A 22,702-nucleotide genomic window follows, 5' to 3' on the forward strand; every position below is an offset into this window, starting at 1 on the left:
TAACACAACTAACTATTGGTTTTCCTCAAAAAAAAAAAAAAAGAGCTTTAGCAGTCATGAATTATGAATAAAGCCCGCAATAACCTGTTTTAAACTGGAGGCCTCAAAGTCAAGCTGACTGAAAGTATCATAGCAAGGCTAGAGAAACCTAATGACCATTAACAAGGATACACATGAACATGTGCATGCTCATACTTATTCACACACTGACATAATGGAGTTCTGACAGCATTCGATTGAGAAAAAAAAAAAGATTGGAAGTGTGTTTGTCACTCCATATAATTTCTTAAATGCTACAGTCTTTCTTTCATCCATTCTAATTTCACACACATGCTCACTCACATGAAATTAGTTCATCCCTAGCTTTTGGATTCATCGCCTCCAAAATTCAAATTTATACCCTGATCACATCCAAAACTTATATTTTTAAAGATGAATCAATATTTTCCCGGGCAAACAGCATGTCTGGAAATAGGAGAATGACACAAACAGGCCAAGATCCTGTACGCTAGTCAGCCTCTAGCCTTATTCTACAGACCATGTGCATATATTCATATATATACACATCACTTCGTAGTGACAAAACACAGATACAGATGATATACAGACTCTCCCAATGAAAATCTGCTCCAGTTCATGGAGCAACTGCTCTAGCCACCACTTCGGAGGTGATCCAAGTCTCCATGCAGTTACAGAATGAATGCTTGTCTTTTTCTTTGTGGGATTTGATAATGCACTGTAAGTCTGATCAAATGAAATCCTTCAACCTTGTGTCATTCCACAATTGTTTGACTAACTTTCTAAAATAAGATATTTTTAAGAATGTTTCAACTGTTCCTGTCAATACAATGAAAATCAGCTCAGTGAGGTCTAAAACAACATGGTACCGAAAAAATAAATAAATATTGTCTTTTGTGTTCAGCAGAAAGTCATACAGGTTTGGAACAACATGTAAATGATGACAGAATGTTATTTTTTGGGTGAACTATCCCTTTAAAGCACAGGAGCAGGCTTTTAGTTTTATTCTTGCTTGGAGAAATGGAAGCACTTGGACACAGCTATAACTACGTGGGCAAACTCTTCATTCCCCCTTGGTGAGTAGTGGCACAAGCAGCATGGAAAATCCTTTTTACATTCCCTCCTCCTCAATTCTCCTCCTTTTATTCCACTTTCACCCCATCACTAACTGTTCTGAGCTGAACCAGGCTCCTAAGTGGGCCAATAAAATCTCTCCCTGTAGCCACAAGTGTAGCTCCAATGACCTCCAAACCTCAAGAAAATGAATCAGGACTCTGTGAGAAGCTGCTGACCTGTTTCCTATCAAAGCAGTGCCCTAGCACAGGACAGAATTCTGTGGTCCAGGTTGTGTGATTGATGGCCTTTCCTCTGTATGGATGTAGTAACTGTATGGTATCTGCATTCTTGTATTACATTCTTGCCTCGTGTTTTCTTTTTCTGGACAGGCCTGAACACAAGCTTAAGGGTCAACCAAAAATGGACACTAAGTGAATCATTCTGTAACTTCAGGGTGCTGGTGACCTTATGAGTATGTTTATGCCCTGTGGAACATTCCAGATGTAAAGATTTGGTATTACAGTGATAGATCCTGACAGTTCTGCAGATGGGCAATGTGAGGAGTTCTATATGGCTTTTGACTGTGTGGTCCATTATGTTTGTGTAAGCAAGGCTTTCTAGAGCTCAGACAGCTAGTACTGTCCCTGGTGTAACCTCTAAATTTCTAGTGTTGCTGAACATGGCAATAAAACATTCTCACATAAGGATTATACAATATATAATTCTGCATATATGATAATATGCAGTGCACATCGGCTAGAGTACAGTTTGGTAAAAGCATTAGTTACTATATTACATTTGACTTGGCTCAGGTTCCTGAAAAACATCACACCAACCATTTATTTAGCGTCATGCGTAACAGACACATTAGTGAAATATGACAAGGGTTTAGTGAAACTAAATGCTAATTCTTTGCATACTTTTCAAAAGCTTTTTAAAGTAATTCTGCAAGGATGCATTAAATTGATCAACAGTCACAGTAAAGACGTTTAAATTGCTACAAATGTTTTCAATTTTAAATAAATGCTGTTCTTTTGAATGTTCTATTCATCAAAGAATCCTGAAAAAACCATCGTATCATCGTATTTCCACAAAAATATTAAGCAGCACAACATGTGACACTTAAGACTGGCGTAATGGCTGCCGAAAATTCAACTTTGCCATGACAGGAATTTTAATATAATTTTAAATCATCATCATTTAAAATTGTAATAATATTTCACAATGTTGCTGTTTGTACTGTATTTTTTTTTAATGAAATAATGCAGTCATTGTGAGCATATAAAGACTTCTTTAAAAACATTAAAATCTTCTCCAAACCAAAACGTCTGATCAGTTGTTTAGTTACAGTAACCTAACTAGAGAACTAATTTGGCACAAAAAGTGCTTTATTAAATTGTCAATATTGGTGTAAGAGTGTACACATAGTTGTTATTTTGGGCTAGAGGTTTCTGATATGGTTCAGTGTAACTATAAATGTGGAAATGACAACTCACCTGTGACTTTGCTCTTATAAAAGGTGCACTGATATTGCAAGATTTCTCATATTTTCGCCTGTTCTCACTGCGGCAGTCTATATGTATATCAGAGTTATCCTATAAATAGAGACAGAGAGAACAGCCCAATTTAACAGTCAGTTTAGCAGATGCCTGATTTTTTAAATGGTCATTAGTATCAATCAAGATCTTATTATGAATGGACAATGGAACAAATCAAACATTCAATCCTTAACAGGTATCAAACAACCAAACATAAGGTATTAGAGTGATGTTGTACCTTCACTATAAGGCTGGAGAAGCGTAGGTTTGGAGTGTTGGTGATGTTAAGCTGAGCTCCATATGCATTCTCCCCTCTGTTTTCTAGACGTATGTCTACTACCATCCTCCTCCTGGATCCCTCTATAATGCGTTCAGAAGGTTCTGCTGACGTCTGACTCTGACATAACAGACTGCCTGCTCGAAAGGCTTGGGCACAGAACTGCCTGTGGAGAAAGAGAGGGGGCATGAGCATGTGTGCACATACTGTAAGTGTGTAAGCATACGTGTGTGTGCTTTATCTTACTTGCGATTCATTAAATCAGTCTGAGATTGTAACACCAAATCTGGAACACAATGGTCATCTTCGTCACACCCATTCCAGAAGGGAAGCTGAAGAAAATCATGAAAAAAAAAAAAATGCTTACTGCTAACATACTTCATAATTCATATTGTGTTAATGTTATTAAAAGATATGCAGTGTAACAGTAAAGTTTCTCTTGACCTACAAACACTCACCTGTGTTTTCACAGTAGTCGGCCAGCTATCATCCAGAGCTGGGCCTTGATCCAGGTCCAATAGCTCAGTCTCTACAGTGAATATAATGGGCCTGGCATAGTCTGTAGTCTCCTGTATCAACATTACAATATCATAAATCTCTCAATCTAAATAAATGGCTATAAAAGAGTAAACTGGAAGAATATAATCTGCTACTGTAATGCTAGAAAGTGAACTTAATAAAATAAGAATGCTGCTATTAAAATGGAAAATCTGAATAAACAGACAAGAAAGTACATAATTAACAGAACTAATGAGGAGTTGGCAGTCATTGCAAATAATGTTATCATTATCAATTATTTAAATGCAATGCAAATGCCCTCTTACGATACTTTGATGACCTAAGAGGTGAGAGCTAACCATGACATGGAAGTAGATGTGGTCACACGTCTCCTCTCCAGGAAGCAGTGTAAGATTCTGTGGCTGCTGGCGATCTGGGTCATCAAACACGGCTCGAGGGTTGAAGCGCTTCTCCTCAAAGAAAGCATTGTAGCTAAGAGCTAAGAGAAGTGGAAGGAATACAGTGAACATACAGTGAAACATTTACTTATCACTTATTTGCTTATTAAAAATAAATATTTACTTATTACACATTATTTGCAATTAATGCCAGATAACATGGTGGTATATAAGCTACTATTCAAAAGTTTAAGGTTTTAAAAAAGTTTCTGAAAAAAGTATTTTATGCTCACCAAGGCTGCATTTATTTGATCAAAATATAGTAAAACAGTAATATTGTTAAATATTATTACAATTTAAAATAACAAAAAAATTTCTTTTTTTTTTTCATCCATTCTAAAAATCTATTATAATTTATTTCTGTCATGGCAAAGCTGAATTTTCAGCATCATTACTCCAGTCTTCAGTGTCACATGATCCTTCAGAAATCAATCTAATATACTGATTTTGTGCTTAAGAAACACTTATTATTATTATCAATGTTAAAACAATTGTCTTGCTTAATATTTTTTTGGAAACAGTGATATTTTTTCAGGATTCTTTGGTGAATAGAAAGTTCAAAAGAAGAGCATCTATTTTAAATAGAAATCTCTTTAAAATTATGAATCAATTTACTGTCTACCATGTGTGATCTACCACGTGTGGACTACAGACAGATTTAAGAGACTCTAGAGTAGCAACTCTGAAGTTGATACTCAGGAGATCTGAGAGCAATTTGGGAGTTTTGAGGCTTTAAAAGGCATCAAATTGAATCTTAAAGAAAACTCTTTTAAGAGAATGATGTGAGGATGTTCGTTATCTAACGAGGTTCAAAAAGAAGCTTGCTGAAAGACTATTTGAACCTTGTTCATGGGCTGAGAAAAGCCTATAAACTTAGTTATCCTACTTTATAAAATCTCATAAATGTGAAAAATGTGTACCAATAAATGACACACTTAAAGGCTTAACATATTCATAACCCTCCTCAGCACATGTGAAGCGAATTAGATTTAAATAAAATATGTGCCTCATTTTATATTGTCCCAAAAGTCTGAGCCCCCCGGATGACCATAAAGACTAAGACATGTCATCTCTCTGAGACCATTACATTGGTTTCACACCCATGACATTTGTGATGGAGATGCTCTGGGGTCGTGAAGGTTAACTAAAAACAGTTGTGCTGCTCGGTGGTCCCACACGTTACACAGGAAACTTGACCTTCCAGCACATGTATTTCAAAACAAACCTATGACGGTCACCGAGGCCTTAAGTCAAACTACATGTGTCAAACACTAAATAGACCTGTCCTGAGGGACTGAGGCATTTTAATGCAGCAATGCAGTCTGCCTTGCTTTGTGCTTCTACTAAGTGTTCTTGCACAGCAATGACTTCATGTGTAGTCATTATTAGTCACCAGTGTTGGGGAAAGTTACTTTTAAAAGTAATGCATTACAATATTGCGTTACTCCCTAAAAAAAGTAACTAATTACGGTACTTAGTTACTTTTTATGGAAAGTAATGCGTTATATTACTTTGGCTGCATCTCCTCGACAATAAAAGCAGCAACCAATTTGTTGAGTTCAGTCGAACTAATTGTTTTACCTGGTGAAGGTGAACTACAATCAAGCTTTTGTTGTTTAGCTTGAGGCGGGGTGCAGGTATCATTCGGCTCTTTCTCGTCCAACTCTGTTGTGCTGTGCTTTGCATGCAGATGTTTTTTTAAATTTGAAGTGGTGTTTTTTGCAGTTGACAAGAGTTTTTCACCTACACATAATCTACACTTAACGACAATCCCCTTCTCCCTTTCTTCGACGAGTTCAAAATAATTAGAATTCGTCCATCGCAGAAATGTAAAGCTCTGACCTGCCATCTCCGTTTCTGACTATGTCTGTTCCCGCGCACGCATTGAGTGCGTGATTCTACGTGATTACGTTCATTTTAATTAAGTAATTACATTTTTTTTTAAAGCAAATTAATTAAACTGAAAAAAGTAACTCGCGTTACTTTTTAAAAAAAGTAACTCGAATATTCATGTGTAAATTTATAAAGTAATGCGTTACTTTACTAGTTACTTCAGAAAAGTAATATTATTACGTAACGCACGTTACTTGTAACGCGTTACCCCCAACACTGTTAGTCACTATTATTTTAAACTGTTTAAGAGACTTTGGCTTTCAGTAACAATATTACACATGCTAAAAAGACTTTTATACTAATTTATTTTGTTCTTTCAGCCAGAATCATCATACAATGTGCCTATACTTTATTTCTAAATATCCATAGCTGGCTAAGCAGCTTTTCTTTTCCACTCCCAATGTAAATCTTGAATCAACAAAGCAACAAAGGAAAGATCAAAAGATTAGCGCATGTTGAACAATTCATCACTACTGATGATATCTTTTTCATGCTAATACCAGGCATGCTCAGCAGGGAAACCTTAAAGTCCCCCTGTAGTGAAAATCAAGTTTTTTATGTTGTTTATTTGTCTATCTATGTCTAATATGCTTTTAGACAAACCATTTGCCAATCCATTAATCAACACCATTGCTGAGTATTTTCTCCTTAAAAGTGTAGTTTCCCAATGGCACTCCCAGAAATGTGGTTTGAAACAGCCCTAGGTTTGCTACGTCACAAACCAATAACCAATCACGTCAAGGGATCGATTCCTATCACAAGCATGCAAAATATACCAATACCAGCACAAAACCAAAAATAAATTAGACCAAAAAACCCATGAGGCCGTGGTTTAATGTGAATTTAGAACCGCTAACTTGCATTATAACCCGCGGCAACAGTGTAAAAGTAGCTCAGACCCACCTCTCCCGCATCGCCATCTGCACTTTACACGCGTATGTATGCTCGCGGGCGCGAATTAAGAATCACAAACGGCTGTATTCGAGTCTTCAAGGCATTTTGAGGACACAACATCATCAAGTAAGTAACGTTAACGAATATTACAGTATTCACTGTAGTTGTCTGCTAGAAAAAACATAGTTTTATCAGTCATTATCCGTGTATGCCATTGTTTTGCGTTTACTACATTTCAGTGGATCAGGAGGCGCTAGCTGGTGTGAGTGAGTGGAGGCGGGGCTAATTTGCATATTCATAGATCAGCGTATAGTAAATGAGGCAAGGGTGTTGAGTTACATTCAAGCTATTTTAAGGCATGAGAAAATTATTTTCACAAGAAAAAACATTTAAATATGTCATTTTGATTATCAAAGATAAGTTTTAAGGGATAAAATATTTGACTACAGGGGGACTTTAACTGAGCCACACTGGATATGCAGATGCTCAGTGGTATGTAAACCCCGCCAGCTGTCAGCTGTGTAGCTTTAATGATACTGTAACCAAGAGATACTCAAGTGAGATATATGATGAGAGGAAACTGCTGCTTTTAAAGCACTTCCATAACTTCCCATTCTCCAGAAAGTTTTCCAGTATAGAGTGTGTTTGGGTGTTTGACCAAAGGTCTGTTGCAATCCAACAGTACAACAGATGTAGTCAGTGCACAAAGACCATTTTATGTACATAATAAGCTGATAAACGAGTATCAATTTCAGAAATAAGCAACAATCTACAGAGATTAAACATTTTATATACCAATTTACAGTATGTCTTCAGAAAGACTTAGAAGACATAAAAGTTCAGTATTTTTATTTATTTAGAGTAGTAAATATATATATATAAACTGACCTATTTCCTGTGAGGCTCTATTAGGAGTCCGAGCTGTGACATTCAGACATACAATAGCTGACATGCAGGTCACATCTTTCCCTCCTCTCCGACAGTCTTTATTGAATATATTGATCTTGCTGGGCTCAAATCGAACAGTGGCATGGATTCGGACAACACTTCGAGACCTGCAGCACAAATGGTACATTATTGAGGTATTTAGGGAGAAATAAAGTGTAGGTAAGTGTAAATAAATTAGAAACCCACCACAGAAGTACTGCAGCACCGAGGGAGCCCACAGCTAGATCCACCAGGCCATCTCCATTCATATCCATTTTCCCATGGATGCTACGACCAAAGTACTGCAGACCTGGGGCCAGCTGAACAGCACCAATCCTCTGACAGAGAGAAGAGATGGATGTAAAATCTTGCCATAATTAACTATTCAAAACAAATACATGCAGATTAATTAACACACAAGAGAGTAGCTGGACACTTATGTGGTACCTGTTTATATTTCCTCAGTATTCTGTTGCGTTGGCTGTGGTAGATGTAAATGGCTCCTTTGTGATCATCCTCTAGTGGAGCTCCTATTACCACATCATTAAATGAATCCCCGTTAAGATCAGGCACAGGGGCCAGTGCAGAGCCGAAACGGGCATTCTGGCCATGATCTAAGATCTCCAGCGAGCCCTCCAATATGAAACGAGGCTGATGGGAAACAAGCATAAAAGGCTGCCGTGAGGTAGGACACAATTTAGTTGCAGCATAATGTGAGCAAAATAAGCCTTGGTGCTCCATAAAAGTTGATAGCTTGTACACCAAAATTGGCAGAGGCAAGGGGTAAACTAATAGGTTCACAATGTAACAATGTACAGATATTTTGCTCTTTAATGAAGTCAACTGACCCCCCAATGCACTGAAAATTATGTCATGCACTGGACTGCACTCTGTCTATGTACTGAATTGTTTCTAAACTCCTATTTCAATATTGGATGCTTATGAAACCCACAACTCAATGCTGCTTTTGCTTAAAACTGAAATCCTGAAGTCTTAATTGGAAAAATACATTGGGAATACAGTGTATAAATATTATGGTTTAAAAGAGATATAAAATAAACTTATTTAGCCTACATTAAAGTATACACTTCTGTTGGACAAAATTTTTTAATGCAAACTTTTAATGAGGAATAGGAGCATTTGTTTCTATTTATATCACATTCCAATCATAAATAAATGTAGAAACTCTGAAAATATGCTTTTTATGATGGAAATATCCATTTAGGTCATGGATAAGAGCTAAACATTTCTGTAACCAGAGACAATCTTTTGAGGAATTTGTTATGCAGATCCAGAGACCACGAAGACAACCCACCATGTGTTTATGTAAGAAATTTGAGCGACATTGTTGCCTTTATCCAACAAATCAGAAAAAAAGTCTAGTGCTTCACAGAGTCAGTATTAAATGCAGCCTCACATATAGTATACTTTAAGAAATGCTCAAATATTCCACAAGACACAAGACATGACACAGAAATAAACAGTTATAAGCACAAACAGACTCCCAAGGTCAAATGCAAGAACTCCTGTATTATCACTTAAGGTGAGGTCATTTAGCAGGTATTTGTGCCTCTGAAAACAATTAGTTTAAAATGGGTGGAAAGTTTGAGGGAAAGGTGCAATTTCTCAAAGCAAAGACTGTTCATGTCAGCCAAGTATTTGGGAGAATAATTAGCCATGCACATCACCCTCCTCCTAAATTCCTCAATCTCTCTCTCTCTCTGAAAACATACGGCTATAGACGACAGACATGTGAAATCAGTTGTTTTCTCAGCCTTCCTAAAATAGCATCAGAGGAGAGGAGAGGAGAGGAGAGGAGAGGAGGTTTGCATAATAAATGGATGGAGTATATACTGTACATTTTCTGAAGAGCAGTGACATTAACCATGACAAATTATTTCAGTAAAAGATGACCAGCACTGTTGATGTACCCAGTGTCTGGCTGCAACCCGAGGTATAATACAGATTGTGGTCTCCTGGTTAAGGCCACAAGGAAATAGCTTATAAGAGCTAAATGAATAAAGATGGAGGTCTGCTCTATTCACAGCATTGCTCTTGTATGCGCTCCAGCTTTTTCCATTTGTTAAAGCAGCTCTCTCGCTCTGTGAGCTTTATATAATTACATTTCAAGGGGGAAATATTTTCCTGCTGAGTTCACCCTCCACTAGTCTCTGATGCGACGTATGGCAGGTGGCAAAAGCCTGTCAGTATTTACTTGAGACCATTAATGAGGAAGTGCATAAATGTACAGGCATAGTTTCGGATCCTCAGCTTTAAGAGAAGAGACAACATATGTAGTGTTGCATTCTGGATGAGAAGTGAACAGGAAGTAATATAACAGCTAGTCAATAGCTAATTAACTTGTTTTTTTGCAAGAATATGCTGAAGGACTGAAGATTCTTTACCTGCTCTGTGACTCTGTAAATGTAGACTTTGCCCTTTTCCCAGCCTCCACTGAAGAACATGGGAGCTGCCACCAGCAGGTTATCAGTCACTCCATCATCATCCAGGTCCACTGGAGCAATCTCACTGCCATAGTATGACCCAATCTGCACAAACGCATCCATCAAGACCAAAATGATTACTACTGGTGCACAAGGACAAGCATTTAATATCTGTGAAACACCTCAGACGGATATGCAAATGCAGATGAAAGCATAAAAATGCATGAAAAAACATAAAGAAGAGTGAGTTAAGCTGTGCCACTTTTTACTTGCATTGTCCTCTAGGTAAAACTAATATGCTTAATTATATTTGATAATGTCTATCAACATTAATGAACATTAATCATTAGTGAATAACATAAGGACACAGAAATATGCCAAATATAGGGCATTTGAAAAACATAGGACAAGATGGTATAAGTCCTCATTTTGAAGGCCCACCGCACTAGTTGGATATAAAGTTGCCACCACAAGCAGATGTTCTGGGCCACCAGTAGATGAAATAGGACCCATCTTTAGTTGTGTACCTCTGCATTATCAGGTGTTTCAGCCTTTTAAACAATAGACACTCTCCGCAGAGGCAGGCCCACCACTGGTTGATCAGACCTTGATGTGGGTCCCTATCATCACCTCCTTAAGGCCGGGACACACCAAGCCGATGGTGAGCGACGGTCGGGCTAGTTTGTTTGGTGTGTTCCACTCGTCGGCTCTCGTCTTGCTCGAGAGTGAGAACTCTGATTGGATGTTCAGTTTAGCGAACGAGTCAGTGCCCGAGAATTAAAGCGAAAGTGATGAAAACAAGCACGTAAATAAAGGCGGTACAGACAGAAAGCTGTTTAAATGTTACGTGATCTTTCCCAATCATTCTAATACGCGAATGTTTTCATAAAAAACATGAGCTGCTTAAAATTATTAAAGTTATCAACGTTACTGATATTCAAAGTGGTAAGCAAGCGCTGCTTTGTTTACATTTCAAATATCTGCATTTATCTTGTATATCTTTGTTTCGGTTTCTCCTTTTTAATGACGAATATATACTATTGATAGCTGCTGATATAGACAGTTAATTCCTCTCACGAATGCGCAGAACGCACGTGTTAGTTTGCCGTCGGCTGTAGTCTGTGCGGTGTGTTCGAGCGCAGCTTTTTGGTCCGACGCTGCCGACGTGAGGCGACAACACCGTCGGCTTTCGTCGCCGCTAGTTCTTTGAAGTCGGCTTGGTGTGTCCCAGCCTTTAACCATATCCACCGACTGCAGTATTCTGCAGTATCTGCTGCTTCTCTGATGGTCTGGCGCAGGGTTTGGCCATGGCTTGGCCCAACTCCTTAAGCAGCTTGACGGTAGATGTTGTCACAAAGCCCTGGCAGCCAACCTCCACAGGGTGAACTGAAGCTTTCCCGCTCTGCTGGTGATCATTGTTTGCCATTTCTGCATATCATAGCCTCTTCCTCTTATTTGTCTCTTCTGTGGCATTCTCCCAGGGTACTGTCAGTTCGATGAAATAGACAACCTGCAGTGTAACGGACCAGAGTACTAGGTCTGGTCTTAGAGTGGTGATCACAATCTCAGCTGGGACTGCAAGTCGCAGCCAGCATCTTCCAGTACCTGGCTCCCCCCAACTGACCAGCCTTGGTTGGTAGAGAGGTCTTTCTCCGCTCCTGTTCCCCTGCTCGAATGAACGTTCCCTCTGCTGTGCTTGGTGTCATGAGGGGTGTGGCAATAATCACTGCTCTTTTGGACTCAATTGCTGCAGCCAAGCATTTCAGCACTTGATTGTGCCTCCATGTATATCTGCATTGGGAAAGGCTCACTTTGCTGCCGGGAAGGATATGTCTGAGGGTAGCTGGAGATGAGCACAGGTGGCATGATGGATCTTCTTCTACCCACTGCTGGAGGTTTTTTGGCGATGGACGGACATCACATGTAGCTCTGAGGATGAAACTGATCCTTCCTGCCTCCATCTCCCACAGGTCCTTCCACCTGATCTTCCTTTCGTCTATACCCTCCCAATTGGTCCACTGACCTCGCTGCACTTGTGCAACGGCTTAGACGTGTCTTGCCGCCTCCTCCTGATGCTGGATTTCTAGGACCACCAGCTTTCGCCATTTAGAAGGTGTTTCCTTGTTCCATGTTACACAAGGCCCACAATGTCAGCATGATAAAGTGCTGACTTTGCTTGTTGTACGGCATCACCTGGTGTCCATTTTCGTCCTGTTGGCAGGGGTGGTCCAACTACCTGTAATGATGGATCTGGAGATTCTGAGAGTGTCATTTCTTGCCTTGCTTTAGTGAATTTAAACTCTTCCACAAGACTCAAGATAGGCAGCTCAAGCATGTCATGTCCATACAAGCTGATGTTATTCAGGCATTGTGGGGCAACTATCCATTTCCTCACATAGGAGCCGATCATCCTTTCCATCTTCTAAACTTTTGAGAGGGGAATGTCAACAACAGCAAGAGGCCACATCAGTCGGGGCAGCAAGCCAAACTGTAGGCACCAGAGCTTTAGTTTCCCCGGGAGCATGAATTGGTTGATGGTCTCTAAGCCCTTGCTTACTTCCTGTTTCAGTTGCTGGACCTGCTCACAATCCTTACGAGTTTTGTTATAGAATCTTCCCAGAGTTTTAATAGGCCTCTCTAGTATAGTTGGAATTGGTTCCTCATTGATGAAGAACTTTGATCAGCCAGTTTTCCTGCGATGAAGGAGATAATTCTAGATTTAGATTAATTGACCTTCATCCTGGCCCATGTGATGTTTTCTTGAAGTTTCTTTAGCAGGCGTCTAGTACATGGTACTGTTGCAGTCAGGGTTGTTATATCAGCCACTTGCCCCCAACTACCCATTTTGAGGCACTGATAATAACCTCCACTGCCATGATAAATGCAAGTGGAGAGATCATGCATCCAGCCATAATACCTATTTAAAGCTGCTGCTACAGCTGGTAAAATCTAGTGTCCTGAAGCAGAATTGGAAGTCTTTGGAATAAGCTTTGACCAAGTTTGTGATGGGCTCTGGTATTCTGAAGAATTTGAAGGCAGCCCAGAGGACACTGTGGGGAACTGAACAAAAGGCGTTAGCCAGGTCAAGGAAAATTACATGAAGGTCTCTCTTCTCTGTCTTGGCTGGCTGAATCTGGTGCCAGATCATACTGGTGTGCTCGAGACATCCTGAGAACCCAGAGATTCCAGACTTCTGGACTGTCGTGTCCACAAACTTTTATCAAGATAGATGTTCAGTCTAAGAGCTATAACACTGAAGAAGACTTTTCCTTCAACATTAAGGAGACTAATAGGCTGGAATTGGCTGATGGTTGAAGATTCCTCCTCCGTTGGTATCAGTACTCCTTCCACTCTACGCCAAGCCTTGGGTATCACTTGTTTTTCCCAAACCACTCGCATTAACTTCCACAGAAAGAACTGAGTTCTTGCTCATTCTTTCCTTTTTCACAACATCCTTAGATATTCTTCACGCCTCAAGGAAGTCACCCTGGTTTTAATGTTCTCCTGGAATACATTAATTCCCTCCTTCTCCATTTCTAAAGACTTCCTCCATTGCTTTTTTAGCTTCCTCCTCTGTTGTATCAGGTGTTCTATCTCAAGCTGCCTTCTGGACTTGACCTCTGTAGTTGGCACATTCTGGTTTCTCTCTCTCACTCCATATCTTTCAGTTCCATACTTATAAATGATATCCCCCACCCTCTCAATCTTCCGCTCAACAGTGCCCTTCAGTCTTTCCAAAATACATCTCATATCTGCATTAAAGGCTTCCCACTTTGCTTTTTCAGAAGCTCTGGGCCAGTTAACTTTTGGCTTGTTTTGCAAAAGCTCCTTCTCTCTTGGTAATTTTCCTGGCTGGACAGGCTCTGTATACCACCCTACAATTGACTTTGCACTTCAGTTGACTTCTCTTGGTACAGGGGGGCTGATATCCTGCAAACTTGGGTTTGACACTGGTTGATGGACTTCACTTGACTGACTTGACTTATTCCTTAAGAGGTATTGATCAATGGAAGGTCCCTGTTCTCGTTCTGTCAAGCACTTTTTCTTTCCTTGGTGTAGTTTAAGGCCCCTTATAGATGTTATTTTCTTCCAGACGCATGAGCACACCTGGAGCTTCTTAATGGGTTCCTTCAGTGTGACAACTTCTTGTGCAGTGCCTACCTGTCGTCAACACCAGGGGTATTTTTCCTTTACCTCTGTTCGTAGCTAAAGGTGGGCATCTCCATGTACTACTTTGAACTGTAGCCTGCTGACAAGGGTAGTTAGCCACTGCCATCCCCAGATGGGGTCTGTTCCCTCCAGTCAGCTGTTCTTCCTCACCGTCACAAAATAAACATGCCATGATATGGCAATAAGTGCACAATCTCATTCCAAAGTCTTCACCGCTTTATAAAAGCAGTTGGTCAATTTAATGATTTATGGCTAATCTTTAATTAAATAATTTACATGGTTCTAGAAAATGCATATGGTTCTAGACGAGGCAAAAAAAAAAGTTTAAGCATAATTAAATGCACTACTATCACTTTTCTCATGCGCATCTCTGAATCACAAGCATCTGTATATGCTTTATAAATATCAAGTCACATGAAAAATGATACACAGTTAATATGGTTATAAAGGATTAGTTTACTTCCAGAATAAAAAATTCCTGATAATTTACTCACCCCCATGTCATCCAAGATGTTCATGTCTTTCAGTAATTTTCTAAAAAAATAAACATTTATATACTTTTTAATCACAAATCCTCGTAGTGCACTAGCTCGACTTCACTCATTACATAATCACGTTGGAAAGGTCACACGTGACTAGGGATATGCCGGTATCAAATTTTCATGTTGCGATTAATCGCTAATGCTTTTATCACGGTATGCGGTATTATCACGATATTGAAATTTAGTTTAAAAAAGTGCTGTCATAATACAGTACAACAGGTTTAATAACATTTTTCTTATAACAAAAATAACTGAACATTTAAATGCAATAAAGCAATACAGAAAAATGTATAAAGTTAAAAGTTTTACACAGATTAAAGTGCAAAATAACAATATCGTGCATATTCATTACCGTGATATATCGCATTACCGAATACCGGCACAAGTCTACACGTGACATAGGCAGAAGCACCGACCCAGCGTTTACAAAGCGAACGTGCAAAGAAAGTCAAACGCCCTTTACAAAAAAAGGTAAAACAACAAAAACAACAAGAAAATGAGATGGAGTTTTTTGCCCTACCCTACATTTATGAACCAGAGTACACAGACGAAGAGCTAACTGCACTTGACTTTTCCAATGGGATTACGTAATATGTGAAGACACGCATGCGCAAGCAGAGCTAGAGCAAGATGAGCATTTGTGGTTAAAAGGTATATAAATGTTTATTTTTTTTTAGAAAATGACTGATCGTTTTGCTAAATAAGACCCTTATTCCTCGGCTGGGATCGTGTAGAGCCCTTTGAAGCTGCACTGAAACTGCAGTTTGGACCTTCAGCCCGTTGGTTCCCATTGACGTCCATTATATGGAGAAAAATCCTGAAATGTTTTCCTTAAAAACCTTCATTTCTTTGCGACTGAAGACAGAAAAACATGAACATCTCGGATGACATGGGGGTGAGTAAATCATCAGGAAATTTTTATTCTGGAAGTGAACTAATCCTTTAAGGCTGTTTCCTGTGGTGCTAATCACCTGTTAATTGTTAAGCTCCTTTAAAAATATTAAATATCTCTGTGTTTTATTTGTGAGAGGGAATTTATTTGCATGCTTTAGGACTGTGATAAAAAGCACATGGGTTGTGAGGGATAGATTTGTAGTCTAGACAGTTCACTCATCGCAAATGAAAGCAAGGAGAGAAATTGAAAACACAATGACCGATTGATCACTGCTGTTTTTATAGTATGTGTACTTAGATACAGTTAAACAGGAGAGCTGTAAACACACAAAAGCCTTGAAGAATGAGTCAGAGGAGCAGAATGTGTGAGCACTGTATACAAACACTGTGCGCTGCAAGTGTTTGTAAGAATATTTTTAGGTTAATTACCTGCTGTCCATTGAGTGAGTGTAGTATAGTGAGCTCTCCAGTATTTTTCAGGGTGAAGATGATGACCTTGCCCGTGTGGTTAAACCGAGGAGCTCCTGCTACATATAACTGGCCACTGCGAGCTGAAACCACTGATGTCACTGTGTAACCTACAAACACAAAATGAGAAAGATGATAATAAATGCCTATCACTTTTAAAAACAGTATACTGGATGAATAACTTTGCTTGGTAACAGAGAGGAGTGGAAATAAAGTGGAGATCAAAAGAAATGCCCAAAATGGAGAATGAACAGCAATAAAAAAAGGAGACAATTTAGATGTAGCCAGATCATACTGGGGCATTTCTGTCATTAGCATTGACATTCACTGTTTAATGTATAGATGAGAATTCTTTACCCAGGTACGCTCCATGGTTTTTCAGTTCTTCTGGGAACTCTTGTTCATAAGAAGACTTCGGTGGGATCACTTTACCCTGATGAGTCTCCTTCAGCACAGCCCCATTCCAGTCATAAGCTCCCACTGCTCCCACTAAAATACCGTCCTGCAGGCAGAGCATAAAAATATATGTACAATTACATAAAGTTCAGGAAACTAACTATATTCCACATTTCTGTCAACTCTTATGGCCTCAAACTACCGATTTTGGGTCTTTAAAGGGATGCATGGAGGCATTTGTTGTGTTTTAGGTTGCCAGTTCTCCGTCTTCCAACTAATTTTTTATCTGCGATTGGTAATTTTGCATTGATGTGCTTTTTGCTACCAATGACACTACTTTAGTCAAATATTAGAAAAAAATTTGTAAGACTTGCACAGAATGAATTCTGAAACAGTTGAAGACTAATGAAATCAATCACTGAACATTCAATCTCAAAAGCCAAGGCATCAGTCATGCCGTCATAGCATAATGTATGAAGGCAGTAAAATTAATTATTATTAACAAAAATACCTTGAGGATTACTATAGATTAAATTAGTAGTTTAATATTGCACATTTAAAATTGCACATTTTCTAGTTGTTTGTACTGTACATACTGTATCAACATTCTTGACCTTCTTTAGCCCTCAGTGAATTCATAATACAGTGATTCAGACATTTCATCTTATTCTCAGTGTCCATCCAGCTCCTTCATAATTTCTTTGGAAGTGCTTTGCAATTGCCATGGAAACCTCATAAACAATTTTTTTTCTTTAGTGATGAGTTTATTCTGTTGTAATTTATGGACAAAATGCTTGGCATCCCTCACTGTTAATTATGTAGACAGTAGTCAGAATGAGAGCATGTGGAATGGGTTCATGTTTAGAGAGAACTGAAATTCCTGGCCGGTTGCTTACATATAAACAAACAACAACGTTCTGAGCCATTCCAGCCCAGACGGAACATTCTTACCGAACTTGCAGCCCGCTGAGAACGCGCTGCTCTGGCTCAGTCGATACTTCAGAACTCAAACATAAACACAGAGAGATGATAATTATGACTTTTTGGTTTTTAATCAGAGAACAAAATGCACAGTGGATAAAACCACCAGAGTTTTCCAGAAAGTCTCCTGTTTTGTGTGCCTTTATATTGTGACCTTTCAAGAACTTCTGCTCCGGCTCTGCCGCGGAGGAGTCACAAGTACATGGAACAGTGCGGGCTGTGCATGATGTTGTGCACCTGGTGCCCATTGCACCTCATCACCGCTGCCATAAATCCATCATCGCTTTTCCTTTCTACAGAACCAGCTCCACAATCACACGCAGAAGATGTGCTAAAAGGCCAGCATGGAGTCACAAAGCAGGACTAGCTCTAAACCTGATGCCACCAGGACTGCATTGCTTTACCCCAGGGGTGTCCAATCCTGCTTCTGGAGGGCCACCATCCTGCAGAGTTTAGCTCCAACCCCAATTAAACACACGTGAACCAGCAAATCAAGGTCTTACTAGGCATACTAGAAACTTCCAGGCAGGTATGTTGAGGTAAAATCTGCATGACTGAGTTTGGACAGCACTGTTTTACCCTTTCCCCATCACCCATTTTATTATCAACCCATGGACTTAATAACACTTTTACTGGACACATTTTTTTGTTAGTCTAATTTTTACCCAGTTAAACCTCTGAAGCTTCCCGCGCTAACACTACAGTCTGCATTCCCCACCACCGTGGATGTGTTTACTCTGAAAAGGTATATGATCATATGGCACATGAGTCTTTTGATGGAGTGAACTGAATTGACATTGAATGAAAGTGCACTGATAAACATGGTTAATGTCAAATTAAAGTGAAATTGAAAATGATAATTATTCTTGATTGCCATACTTGAGCCTGTTCACAGATTAATCACTCAGTCTGGGAGATCATGGTGGTAGCAGTGTTTTTTTTTCTATGCTAAATTAACTTTAAGTTAACTTTTAACTTTAAGTAAAAATTAAGTTACACCAACAAAAAAATTTTTTATTCGATCAAATTGCTGAATTCTCTGTTATTTATGTCTAGACATTCACTTTATATTGATACTGCATATCACAAAAAAATTATGTTCGCTAGTGATCATTTAAAACATTCCACAAATAAAGGCAATAAAAACATTTCTGGAGCATGAAATAAAGTGTAAATCTTGAATATTTGTAATATATAAGCTGTATTTAAAGCTACACACATCCCACTTTTAGAGAGTACCATCTGGATTTAAGGGTGTGATTTTCTCCTGGAGTGCAAGCATTCTTTCCAACAACTTATCCCTCCTCTCAACACTTAAGTTGCTTTTGTTGCAGATGCTGTTCCAGGCCTCCAGAGGCCTGATGGATTGGATTTCCAGTCATCCTAATGGCCATCTGGAGTTTTCCTATCTGTTTCTTCCACAAAAAAAGACTAGATATTAATAACTCTAACAGCAGTTTGTGCTTGCCTTCAGGGGATGGAGTGGAAAAAATCTAAATTGAAATTGTTCAACCTGGACAGAGATGATTAGCATTACAGTTGGGAGCAGGTCTTGGATGGATACAGACCCACCAGGTACAGTTTAGGCAGATTATTTGGATGGAGCATGGCAGACAGCCTGCCAAAACAGCAGGTACAGTATGGGAGTGTCAGATGCTGAGTCTGTGCTGGAGGACAAACCAGCTCTGATATCAGCTCTGGGTTTAGAAGAAAAGAAAAAAAGGAGACATTTTCCTTCTCCCCTGAGGTGCAGCTCCTCCATACTTCTCACCACAATAATCCCTTCCCTGGGAAAACCTGGGCCTTGTATTCATTTCTTTGAAAAGAGAATCAGAAAGAGGCTTGTTTGAATTATCAGGGAGGAATCTGATCTGCTCACCATTGTAAAGGTGTAATATTTTTGGTGTATCATATTACTGACAGCGACATATAGAGATGACCTACAGAAAGAGAAGAAAAGAAATGAAGAATGTTTAAGAAGACAGAAAGAAAGACAGAAAGATAAGGTTTTAGTTAAAAGAAAATAACCCTAAAAATTCACTGAACGTCTGACTTTTGGTTCACACAATGTAGGCCTTAATCTGATCGGTCAACCTGTCTAGGTTTTTTCTTTCAGCTAAGATGGAAAAAAAGAGCCGTGAATTTGAGGAATAGAGTCGACCGAGAACTTACAGACTGATGGACACCCAGACTCACCTCCACTATGTGTGTGGAGAAGCCAGCCTGAGACATCTGGAGACCAAATGCTGTCCCATTCTTGCTAGTCCCTGCAAACAGAGACAAAATGAGCACACAGGAGAGCAAAAGTATCCGCCATTTCCTACAACAGAGCAGTGCAGATTTCAGCGGTCTTAAAGAGCGAGTTGGCACAGAGCATACATCAAAAGAGATGTGGTATACATTTTAAGATTTGGTCCAATGACATTTAGAGTAGTGGTGTGCAGAGATGTAAATGTTTTACAGGCTGAGGTTTTGGGTTGTGTTATGGATATGATGCAATTCTGTGTGTGGTGCTGGAGTGGTAAAGTCACCAACCCTCTAAACTGAAGATCCTCTCTCCCAGAGCGTCCACAATGTCCTTCAAAGCTGCTTCATCTGTCACGTTAAAGAAATGCTTATCATCGGGGTCACTAGCGATGTACTTGATCTCAGTGAGAAAAGCTTCAGGGTTGATGCCTCTGCGGTTATAGTAGCCCAGTACCTGTTGTGAGGAAAGACCCAAAGAATCAATCAGCCTGAACATGATGCATTTCTCTTGAGTGCCCAAGCCCACATTCTAATCTAAGGCTCCATAAGTAGTGTTGAACGCATTAGGCCCTTTTCACTGGTGTCAGCAGCTGAATGTGACCTCAATGGTTGGTCCAATCCCCATTTTAAAATGGGTTGCCTCATAATTTGAGCATGAGAATGTGCATCTGATCAATGCCACAGCAAGGAGGAAGGCAAACTGAAGGAAGGCAATACTTACAGCAATGGCATATCGGATGATGCCATCCTTCTCGCTGTCCTCAATGACCTGCTGCAGGTCAGCGCTGTCATGTGATTCTCCATCTGTGATGACGATCATGACCTTCTTTGCTCCTCTTCTACCTCCCTGTTTAAAGGCCTCTGAGCTGTGAATATCCATAGATAATTTATGCTCTGTCAATGTCATTCTTGTGGCTCTGTTGATATGCAAATATGTAAAATGTACATTATCGTTCAAAAGTTTTTTTTTAAAAGAAATTAAGAAATTAATACGTGTATTCAGCAAGGACTTATTAAATTGATCAAAAGTGACGGAAGACATTTATAATGTCACTGAAGACTGGAGTAATGACTGCAGAAACTTACACTTTTTAAATTACATTTTAAAATATGTTAAAATAGAAAATAATTATTTTCAACTGTAATAATATTTCACAATTTTCACGGAATTTGAGAAAATAAATGCAGCCATGTTGAACATAAGAGACTACTTAAAAACTTGAAACCTGAAACTTTTGAATGGAACTGTAATTAAATAGCATGAGCTGGATGAATTTTCCATATATGTGTAGTACCGTGCAACACTGATTCCCAGCGCAGTGTTGGTCTCTTCTCCTCCTCGCTGGCCTATCTTACGGGCTGCTTTGACCACATCCTCCACAGAGCGGAAGTCATTCAGCTGAAACTCAGACACCACCTTTTCTCCATATTGCAGTACTCCAACCTGGCAAGCACATGATCCACACATTTGATATAAAGACACATTTGATATTTCACATTGCCATTGTTCAGAAAGTCTAAAACACCTGAATCTGTCCTGGTCCAATATAGAATTTCCTCAGGATGTTGATAAGGAAGTCTTGAACCTCGTTCCAGGGGTAGATTGAATTTGAACCATCCAGGACTATCACTATGTCCATGTACGTCTCACACCCTAAAGAGGAAATTAGATGCTTTTGATGCCTTAAAACGGTATAAGACGGTAGTAGTTCTGTTCAAAAGCAAATTTTAGTGATTAGTTTAAAAAACAAGGTCTGTGATTCTTTCGTCAAAAAGTAAAAGAAAAAGAAAGATTTAACAACTCAGCTCTTTATGAGCAGTCAAGATCATTTTCTTTTTAAGAAGAAGATTAATTTCACAATATATTGCCTATGGCAGATCCAGAAACTGTCATGGCCAAATTCAGCATAAGAATAAAATCCATGGTTAAGACAGAAAGTGGAAACATATTACTAAAATTTCACTGCAAAAATGGTCCTATTTAAAGGGGTCATATGATGTTGCTAAAAATAACATTATTTTATGTATTTGGTGTAATGAAATGTGTTTATGCGGTTTATTATTTTCCACATACTGTACATTATTGTTTCTCCTCTATGCCCCACCTTTCTGAAACGCGTTGATTTTTACAAAGCTCATCGGTCTGAAAAAGCGAGGTGTGCTCTGATTGGAGAAAGGAAAAATTGAAATCGCATCATATGACCCCTTTAAATCGAAGGTGCAAGTGCATTGTGCTTACTTTGGAAGGCAGGAGCGATAGTGCGGGAAAATTTAAAGCTGGCGTTGACTCTGGAGCAAATTCCAGTGCTGTAGTATGAGCTGCCACATTCGTACGACCAAAGGGGACCACAAGCCTGTGAATTATCACAAAGGCTGTTAAGCGCACCATTAATAAATGCATTTATGGTTTACATAAAGATCTCATTCTACATAAATTATAATTCCATAGCGTTTTACAGGGAAAGGATGATGTTTAAACACTTAACAATATTAGTATTGTAGACTGTTTAAATGCCAGATGACTTTAATATAACATTGAATATGCATTATTAACTATATAACCAGACATCCAAACTCACCACAAAGCTGTTGTCTTTAGGGTTGGACGAAAGAGTCATTCCAAGTCTCATTTTATCTTTTCGTTCAGAGACATTTGTCAGCGATATCCTTCCTTAAGAAAAAAATGAACAAATGTTACAAATGTGGAGGCAAATAAAAGGCTGTGCTATAAAATCTGACCACAGTCCATATGTGGCACATGTACTTTACACAAAGACTTCCTCTAACCGTAAACATATTTGTTAATCCTGTCTAGACATTCCTGACCATATCTGCAGTGTGCATCTGTTTGTGTGTGCATCTATACACCTATCTGTTATGTGTGTGCATCTATACACATGCACATATTGAAACTGGACTTCAAAGCTGTATCGACAAGCTTAACATTAAATAGAACACATACGCTTGACATAGATGCTGTGTTCTGTAGTGAAGAACCCAT

At 39.1% G+C, this 22,702-nt stretch overlaps 1 protein-coding gene across 1 annotated transcript in view; it reads right to left on the bottom strand.

Annotated features, from left to right (window-relative positions):
• Positions 1–22,702, bottom strand: part of LOC107755089 (integrin alpha-11-like) — a 46,574-nt gene that overhangs the window by 5,188 nt on the left and 18,684 nt on the right. The window contains exons 4-21 of the mRNA XM_016571753.1: positions 22,281–22,372; positions 21,941–22,055; positions 21,228–21,355; positions 20,997–21,145; positions 20,423–20,567; positions 19,990–20,155; positions 19,651–19,721; positions 16,435–16,579; positions 16,039–16,187; positions 9,965–10,108; positions 8,007–8,210; positions 7,767–7,897; positions 7,521–7,687; positions 3,747–3,886; positions 3,348–3,458; positions 3,136–3,221; positions 2,851–3,055; positions 2,571–2,669 (exon numbers count right to left, since the gene is read on the bottom strand). Of these exons, the coding sequence (XP_016427239.1) occupies positions 2,571–2,669; positions 2,851–3,055; positions 3,136–3,221; positions 3,348–3,458; positions 3,747–3,886; positions 7,521–7,687; positions 7,767–7,897; positions 8,007–8,210; positions 9,965–10,108; positions 16,039–16,187; positions 16,435–16,579; positions 19,651–19,721; positions 19,990–20,155; positions 20,423–20,567; positions 20,997–21,145; positions 21,228–21,355; positions 21,941–22,055; positions 22,281–22,372 (2,447 nt within the window). The remainder of the gene's footprint in view (positions 1–2,570; positions 2,670–2,850; positions 3,056–3,135; positions 3,222–3,347; positions 3,459–3,746; positions 3,887–7,520; positions 7,688–7,766; positions 7,898–8,006; positions 8,211–9,964; positions 10,109–16,038; positions 16,188–16,434; positions 16,580–19,650; positions 19,722–19,989; positions 20,156–20,422; positions 20,568–20,996; positions 21,146–21,227; positions 21,356–21,940; positions 22,056–22,280; positions 22,373–22,702) is intronic.

The sequence above is a fragment of the Sinocyclocheilus rhinocerous genome, unplaced genomic scaffold (genome assembly GCF_001515625.1).
Source record: "Sinocyclocheilus rhinocerous isolate Xijiao unplaced genomic scaffold, SAMN03320098_v1.1 scaffold591, whole genome shotgun sequence".
Taxonomy (NCBI): Eukaryota; Metazoa; Chordata; class Actinopteri; order Cypriniformes; family Cyprinidae; genus Sinocyclocheilus; species Sinocyclocheilus rhinocerous.